Raw genomic sequence first — 8,894 nt, 5'->3', positions numbered from 1 at the left:
ATATCAAAATATTTGTTATCTAAATTTCTTTTATTTCTTTTATTTGTTAAACACATTAGTATATTGAAACATACTGTATCTTAGTCAATATAAACACATCAGTTGTTTCCCAAATCATACTCATATCAAAGAAAATTTCTTCTAATGTGTTATTTCTGATGAAGTACAGTCTTCAAATTGGCACATACCATCTGGAGCAGTGTTTGAATATAATGAATTAAATTTCCTCAGCTTGACAAGGAATACTATATGAAAGGGGAGAAAAACTAATGTTTTAACAGTCATTAGCATTTTGTTTTATTATTCATTTCTAAAAATACTTTCACAGTGCTTATGAAAAACATAGTAATAATGAAATGTATAGCTTATAACATTTTTGCTAAGTTATTCTTACCTGTGTGACCAACTAGAAATGGGAAAGGTTTAGCAACATAAGGTATTCTTATATTGGAAGAAGCAAAAGCTGTTGAGATAAAATAAAATATGTAAATGACCAAAATTCTTTAATTCAAATTTGTTCTTGTAACAAATCTGCTATCGAACTTCTCATCCCTGTGTCAATTCTCATCCGCTACCCTCCCTGTAGCCTTGGGAACTTTAGCAGCTTTCCCCATTTCTTTCCTTTCCCATAAGAGGAGGACATGAATTTTATTTCATATTGTCATCCTTGAAGGAAAGCAATATCAGACATTGGTATTTAGACAAATCAATCATCAATATACACAGAGAAATAAGCCATATTTACACACTATTCAAAAGAGACAACCAAAAGCTAGGATGGAAACAAAAGGGGCAGAACCAGGAGTAAAATGCTCCCGGTTTGGACCAGATCGCCCGATCTGGTAGCGATGGCGGCAGGTGATTCAGAGAACCGGTAGCAAAAATCCCTGCCCCCCCCCCGTGCCCAGCTGAGCCGCGTGATTATCAGAGGCTTTTTTTTTTACTTTTAAAAGCATTTTTCCTACAACCTCTTCGGCCGAAAAAATGCTTTTAAAAGTAAAAAAAAAAAGCTTCTGATGATCACGTGGCTCAGCTGGGATTGTCAGAGGCTTTTAAAAGCATTTTTTTCTGCAACTTCTTAAGGTTGTAGAAAAAAATGCTTTTAAAAGTAAAAAAAAAAAAAGTTGGCCACGCCCATCGTCACATTACCCATAAGCCACACCCACAAAATAAGCCACGCCCACAGAACCGGTAGTAAAAAAATTTTAGAACCCACCCATTTCCTACCTTCATTTCCTCTCTTTTCAGCAGAAACATCATTTCCATCATTCATGTTTAGTTCAGATGCTATGTTTTTAAGAACATTTCTCTTTTCCCATGTAGCTGGGCATATTAGCCAATCTCTATGTGTAACTTCCAAAACCTTTTCACAAAAAAGGGCTAATTTTCTGATCCGGATAGCTTCCATCAATTCAATAACCTGAGTGATACTTGTAGAAACAATTATATATATTGCAAATGAATTTCTAAAAATGTATTTTATTATTTATTTTCTAGCCCAATTTTAATGCATATTTATTCAATCTGGTATCACTGTTATTAGTGACATTCATTTTTCAGTAATGTTTATACAACTATAGACATATAACATGTTAAGACATAATGTGAATTATTTGCTTTTGCTTAGACTATCATGTAAATTCAGTCATTATGGTTTGCTAAACAATGGTTAAATCACATTTTAGCATGATGTTTCAACCGTGTCACTTTGATTAAAGGCAGAATTACAGAATTGGAAGGAACCATAAGCATCATCCATTCCAAACTGAAATGTACAAAAAACTAATTAAACCAGACTTGAGAGGTGTCTAACCAGATGGAGAATCCACAACTTATATATAGTAGATTGTTCCATTATTAGATCTTATCATACTGATTTTTTTTCTATAGGTAGTCCTTGAGTTATGGCAGTAATTGGAACTGGAATTTCTATTACTAAGTGATATGGCCATAAATAATCCCGGCAGTCCCCATTGCGGCTGCTAACCAAACCTATTGGTTATTAGGTGAAGACCAACCCAATTCAAGCAATTCTCAGTTTGGTCTTCCCAGCCCTAATCCTTGGTGAGTTAAGGGTCTACCTTCTTTGTCTCCTTTCCAAGTCCTCTCGTTTGCCTAGCTCTCCCTTCAACCTTTTGGCTGTCCTACGCAGTGGAGAGATGGTGGTGCTGGGGCTTCAGCAGGCTACTACCACCCCAGGTCCTCTCTTTCACTCCCAATGTTACCAAGGAGCACTGCCTCAAGCTCTGTGTCATAGCTAGCCACCCTAGTGCCACAGTGCAAAGCCCCAGCTGCCCCTACACCCTATGTTCCATAGGCCTTGCTACTTCCTGCTGACTTTTGCTATCTTATACCCTAGCTTGACACGCCAGGTCTGGCTCTATGCGAGACAGTTGCTGGCCATGTCCAGGCCTTCTTCCTGAGGGTGTCATTCTCCAAATAGCATGAGGAGAACTGATGGGCAGAGCTCTCAAAAGAGACCTAAGGACAGGTTTGCTATTAGCGCTTTTCAGCCAAGTTGATCTGAAACAGTATCTGAAAATTTCTGAAAATCTGACTATTTCACTCCAAGATATTTGTAGTATATGTCTGCTCTGTTGGAATCTCATTAATTGTCATACACACATCCTATAGTATTGTAAGAATATTTTTATATTTACATAAACGGAAGCAAAAACAACCCCCCCCCTCTCATTCTCACCTGGGAAACAGATAAAAGTTCATATTGTCTGCATTTTACAAAGCTGCAATTGCACAATCTGCTAACATTGGAGGTTAATAACATGAGACATGACCGCTTGAATATTGAGTTAATATACAGACTGAAAAAGAGGGAAATTAAAAAAAAGGTCTTAAAAGAGTGAAAAAAAGATCCACCAAGATGGCAACGGGATTGAAGGTTAAATCCTATGAAGATTTGTTAAAAGAACTGGGTATAATTAGCCTAACGAAAAAGTTTCATGCAATTTCTGTTCCTATTTGATTTCATATACACATGTGCCACAGCCGCTTCGTTGTATTCTTTCCTGCAAAGTTGAAATGGCCCTGCATGTACATATACATGAAGCAACAAGATGCGGCTTTAAGGCAGGAATATTAGTCTGGGAAAATATTTGTCTGCTTGAAAAGTTTGAAAAGGGTGCTTCATTCATGCATGTAATAAAGTTTCAAATGTTTTGCACAATTGTACTCTCTAAGCATTGAAATCAAAACCTGGAGATTTAAGGAATGAATACTTACTTTGCAAAGTATACAACACAGACCCCCCCTTGTTTAAGACTTGGGAAAATTGCAGGCAAAGCATTCTGAGGGGAAAGCATGTCCAGAACTACCTAACAAAGGGGAAAGAAAAATATTAATATTGAAGTAAAACACAACAGGGTTTGATTTTAATGAGTACTTGTATTAGAAGTACTTATTGTACTATAAGACTTGTGACTGTGTATCTGTTTTTAGCATAAAGTATATCAATGTTTTTAGCAGCACACACTCACAAACCATAAGATCAGACTGGCAAGATTATGAGTTAATGATGATAAAACAAAGTGTTTGCTTATAGTGCTAATGGTATTATCTGTTGTAAGTCTCCAAGCCACTTTGAACAGGAAATTCTGACTTCAAGAAAACAAATACAGTACTTACAGCATCAAGTGTTACAGATTTCAAATCCTCAGCTACAGTCAAAATATCTTGATTAATGAAATCCACATTATTTGGCCACTCTTTACCATGTCCTATTTTCCATGCATTACGCCACTGCCAAAAATTCTTCTCTGCCAATTTGTGATGTTGTTTTATGATTTCATAACTTATAACACGACCTTGTGACCCAACTGAAAATAATATAAACAAGTTGATTTATTTTTATATAAACAATTTCATAAATGATACAGAAAATACTTTAAAGCCTCCTGCAGGGAAAACCCAAGATTTACCACCACTCTTTTCCTGTTTGACTTATATTCCCTCCCATACCTGCCTTTCCTAATTTTAGCTGCCCTACCATTCACCTTTGACTAGCTACTACTCAACAACTCTTAGTTGTTGATTTAAGGAGTCCTTATGGTGATATATAGTAAAATAACCCATCAGCATAAAAGCTGCAAGATGACAAGTTTTTCCAGGGATGTCAGCAATAGGTGACTACCCTTGAAATTGTCATTCAGTCTTCTTCAGCCTTAAGGAGCTGCTGTATTTCACCAAACTGTAGCACTGGTAAAAAAGATGACAAATAAACAATAGGAAACACCTTAGAAATATCCTATAAATAGAATGCAATAATTGCATGACAGTATTATCTGAAAAGCATCTTCGTATTTCATCTCAAATGTGGCTTTACCACCAAAAGGTGCATAATTTTTTACTTATTTCAGGCAGCATGATAGTGGCATGTTCAGACAACATACTAAATATGAACGATGGATTAAGTATCAAAATATCTAAGGCATAACCCAACAACCTGTACTGCATTATAAGAATTATTTGATAGCTATGAGGAATGGAATCTATGCTTGAAATCCTGGTCTTAACCCCGGCTTCCTCCTACTAAAATGATAAAGTGGCAAGAATGAAATACATTTTTTTTTCTGCCTGAAGCCTGGCAAAAGAGGAGCAATTGTATAAAGATGTCAAAAAGTCTGATTTAGTATAAAGAAACAATAAAAGATGGAAACTCTGTCAGCCGACACCAATAATGAAAACCCTGTCCAAAATCTGTCATTTTACCTGCTTTTGATAGAAATAAACTCATACTGCCAGAACCAGAACCAGCTTCCAATACTGTGTCCCCTTGAGTGATATCCATTAACAGCAGCATTGTATTGGCATCCTATAGGTTAATAGAACAAAGATGACAGATATTTCAAAGCTACTATTCAAATAGTATTGAGTGGGATGTTTCTTTAGTCTATCCAGTTTCAATACAGATCAAATATTCAGCATAACTGAACAGCAGCTGTAGTAGATGTTTGCACGCAATTCCTGTAGAGAACAGGATTGAGTATAATTTTATATGTATAACAACAGAAGTAATTCCAACCAGAATCTGGAGGTCCCACTACAATTTCTTTTTATAGCAATAAAAAGAACTTATATACTGCTTCACAGTGCTTTACAGCCCTCTCTAAACTGTTAACAGAGTCAGCATATTGCCCCCAACAATCTGGGTTCTCATTTTACCAAACTCGGATAGATGGAAGGCTGAGTCAACCTTGTAGTCTATAATTAGCCCAGGTACTTTCCAAATAAATAGATCAACTCTGAATTCTCAGCAATTGCTATGCTGGCTGGACAGTTCTGGGAGGAAGGAAAGTCCAAATGTCCAAAGAGTATCCAAGTTGGGGAAGGATGCCTTAATGATAAGATGAAGCAGTAAAGGTGCTTTGTTTTCTCTCTGTTTTGGGCTTACTATTGCAGTGTTTCTCAACCTCAGCAACCTTAATGTGTCTGGATTTAACTCCCATAATTCCCCAGCCCAGAAAGGATCATTGGGCTACAAAGGGAATCATACAAGAGGGGGGCTAAAAATATGGGGAAAGTCTGATGTGGTAGCCAAGGAAAGAAATATGAAATATATACACGAGGCATAAAAGATTAGGTGGGGACTCATGTTGGGTCCTAAAAAGCCAAATGCCTATTTTACTAATTTTGTGTTCAAAATGAGCCCACAAGATCTCAGTGGAGCCCGTTGAAACAAAGGGAACGGTAACATACTTACCAGTCCCCAGAATTGGAATTGGGGAGTGCCGAACAATTAATATATACCTTCGGAGAGATGATGGAAGGTTTTCGATCCATTAGCAGCACATATTCTTCTAAGGATGGCCTCCGAATCAACAAGATTTTACCCTGGGACGTTTGGAACAGCTGTCCGGGAAGTCTGCCTACGATCTCAGAGAATCTAATGAAACCCGAATTAGTATTACACATTCCGGTATCAGTGAGCAGGCATTGGATCTTCCATTTCAAGCCGTGTTTTCGATGACCCTCTATTAGAATCAGTTCCCCAACTCGGAAGGGGCAGTTCCTTGAAGACGCATTTTTAATTTTCTCAGCCAGGGAGCCTCGATCCAGCTGGGAATCTGCTCCAGGAAAGACTCCCTCCTCTGCGACGCCCGTTTCGCATTCCTGAGACTTGGATTCCTTCACCTCGGCGCTTCTCAGAGCTCTGATCTCCGCAGAGAGAAGCACGGGCGGCTCAGCCTTTCTAAGCATCCGGCTCAGCCTTTCTAAGGGCGATAGCGACCCTCTCCAAGCTCTGCTCGTCTCCCTCAACCTAAAGGAGTCCGGCTGAGATTTAGGGCTAACCCGTTCTGGGACCTCGTCCCCTTCGTCTCCGCCCCCCGCCGAGGTAGAAGATACCCGGCGACTAACGCCTTGGGAATCGACTGCGGGCTTTCCTTGCAGCTGGTGCCGGTGCGCTTTGGAATGACCGAGGACCACCGCTGGCACTCCAGCGCGGAGGTGCAGTCCTTTTCTCCCAGCGTCGCGTAAGGATCGATCCTCTCTCATCTTGGTCCGGAGCGATGCCCAAGTCCACCCTTGCGATGCCCCCAGAGCCAGCCTTTGCCAGCAGCAGGCCATCATGGCTTCGGTCCTTCGAGGAGAGCAGATGCCGCCAACTCACCAATCGTTTACGCTTGGCTTAATGGAACCCGCCGTTCTACAACTCTGTCAAAGGTACCATGCTGGTTGCAAGGCAAACAGGACGCAGACGGGAGTTTTTCTTCCCGGGCGAGCTGCGGAGCCAATCGCAATCCAGTCAAAGGGGCCTTTCCGAAGAACTACCGTAGGTTTCCACTTCAGCTTCCGGTTATGAATGGACTCCTCAATGGGGGCGGGCCGGGGGGGGCTAAAGGCAGCGAGGGTATAGAAATACTAAGCGAAAGGAGGCGGATGAAAGGATGTCGTTCGCTACGAGGTTTGGAACAAATGAGGCTCTTCTCTAAGAGACAGATTCTCTCAGTACCCCTTGAATTCTGCCCCTCTTATCCTTTTCCAAGAGAAGTAGAGATTTAACTGGCTTTGCTTTCTTCACTACTATCTGTATCCCTGTGACGGGAAAATCTGCCTGCTGAATTTCACACAATAATAATCTAAGAACCGTGTTCCAGTATTTCTCAAGAACGAATATAAATTGCAGTACGCGGATCCTCAGAATGTAAGAAACACAACTCAACGTTTTATTTCGTTTGAACTTAACCTATGCATAATCTGCCGGAGTGGCGGTATCTGGCTTCTGCTTTTAGACCTAACCAACAACTAAACGTTAAGCATGTTATCTTTTTACCTTAAATTCTACGTATGTATAGTGGTCTTGCCCGCATATGGAGACTTGTTAACTGCAATTGAGATCCGGATGTTAGGGTATAAAACCTTTGGATCTTAGCCCTGTGGGGAGACAAGATGATGCATATGCCCTGCGCCGGCTGAGTCTCACGTGGCTCTCTGCAGAAGTGTTGGGATGTGTTTTGATTCTTCCACTGTAATAAATTATCTTTGGGCTTGCCTCTCGTCCCATTTTCTTTAGAGCTTTTCCCTTGATTGATTTATTGTTTATTTAGGAGCTAATTATAGTCGCCCTTCTCTGCTTCTTGTGTGTAGTGCAACTATTGATTGCATAAAGGGAATTTGATACTTTTTGTGCCGAGACACCATTGGCCTCGCGATAAAGCTAATCTATTTGCTAATTAGAAATTATCTATCTCTAATCTATCTATCTATCTATCTATCTATCTATCTATCTATCTATCTATCTATCTATCTATCTATCTATCTATCATCTATCATCTCCAGTGAATTGATTTAATTGTTGAATAAAAAAGGAAGAAGTAAACAGCTGATTGACTCCACTGCATTGAAACGAAATGTGACAGCCTTGCAGCTCTTATTCTTACTCTAGCCCAGGGATGGCTAACCTTTTTGCCAACGCGTGCCAAAAGTGGGGGGAGCATGGGAGGGTTGCGTGCGCACATGCCCACACCCATAATTCTATGTGCCCCGCCCCTGCTGCATGTGCGTTATCCCCCTGCTTTTGGCACACGATGGCACAGTGGGCCCGGTAGGCCCGGTTTTTTGCCCTCCCCAGGCTCCAGAGGCTTTCTAGGAGCCTGGGGAGGGTGAAAACAGCCTTCCCCACCACCCCTGAGAGGCCGGAAACAGTCTGTTTCCCTACTTCTGGTGGGCCCAGAAGGCCCAAAAATTGGCCAGCCAGCATGCACATGTGCGCTGGAGCTGAGCTCACGTGCCCACCGATATGGCTCCGCGTGCCACCTGTGGGACGTGTGCCATAGATTCGCCATCATGGCTCTAGCCACAGTATCAGTATGTAATTCAATTGTGAAAAGATTAAGATTCCTATTGATGTCTGTCTTTGCAATTTTTTAAAAATTGGGATTGTCAATTGAGACAAAGGCAGAAGTAAAATTGATGAATGAGACAGAGTTGCTTTCTATGTCTGTTCTGGAGAACCAGTAATGGAAATTTTGAGTAGTTCGGAGAACTGGCAAATACCACCTCTGGCTGGCCCCCGAGTGGGGTGGGAATGGATATTTTGCAATACCCTTCCCCCAGCAGTGGAGTGGGAATGGAGATTTTGCAATATCCTTCCCCCAGGAGTGGGGAGGGAATCCTTCCCCTGCCACGCCCACAGTAGGGAAACATTTTGAATTTCACCCCTGGTCTGTTGGTATATTTCTGGATAAAAGGAGTGGCACAATGCTCCACTGTGCTTTATGAATTACCTGTTCTGGGTAGAATTTTTTTTTATTCCAATCATTTACTCAAGAGATGTAGACCATAAAGTTTAGAAGAAATATCCAAAAGGCTAATTGGATGGTATTTGGCAGGCTCCTGCCTGCTGTCCTTTTAAAGGACTGGGTCCATAATACTTAATT

General features: G+C 40.7%; 1 protein-coding gene across 1 annotated transcript; it reads right to left on the bottom strand.

The window, feature by feature from the left end:
• Window positions 1-115: 115 nt before the first annotated feature.
• TRMT61B (tRNA methyltransferase 61B) lies at window positions 116-6,631 on the bottom strand. The gene is made up of 7 exons (XM_070949695.1): window positions 5,764-6,631; window positions 4,726-4,828; window positions 3,643-3,833; window positions 3,241-3,332; window positions 1,228-1,430; window positions 395-463; window positions 116-245 (listed from the first exon to the last, which is right to left on the bottom strand). Exons 1-7 carry the CDS (start codon window positions 6,583-6,585, stop codon window positions 142-144), a joined length of 1,584 nt encoding a protein of 527 aa, XP_070805796.1. The 5' UTR covers window positions 6,586-6,631; the 3' UTR covers window positions 116-141.
• Between the last annotated feature and the right edge of the window lie 2,263 nt (window positions 6,632-8,894).

Source organism: Pituophis catenifer, unplaced genomic scaffold (assembly GCF_029215685.1).
Source record: "Pituophis catenifer annectens isolate HBS135680 unplaced genomic scaffold, rPitCat1.0.hap2 SCAF_1, whole genome shotgun sequence".
In the NCBI taxonomy this organism is placed as follows: Eukaryota; Metazoa; Chordata; class Lepidosauria; order Squamata; family Colubridae; genus Pituophis; species Pituophis catenifer.
The sequence above is the reverse complement of the archived record's forward strand: the minus strand, read 5'-3'. Positions and strand labels throughout refer to the sequence as shown.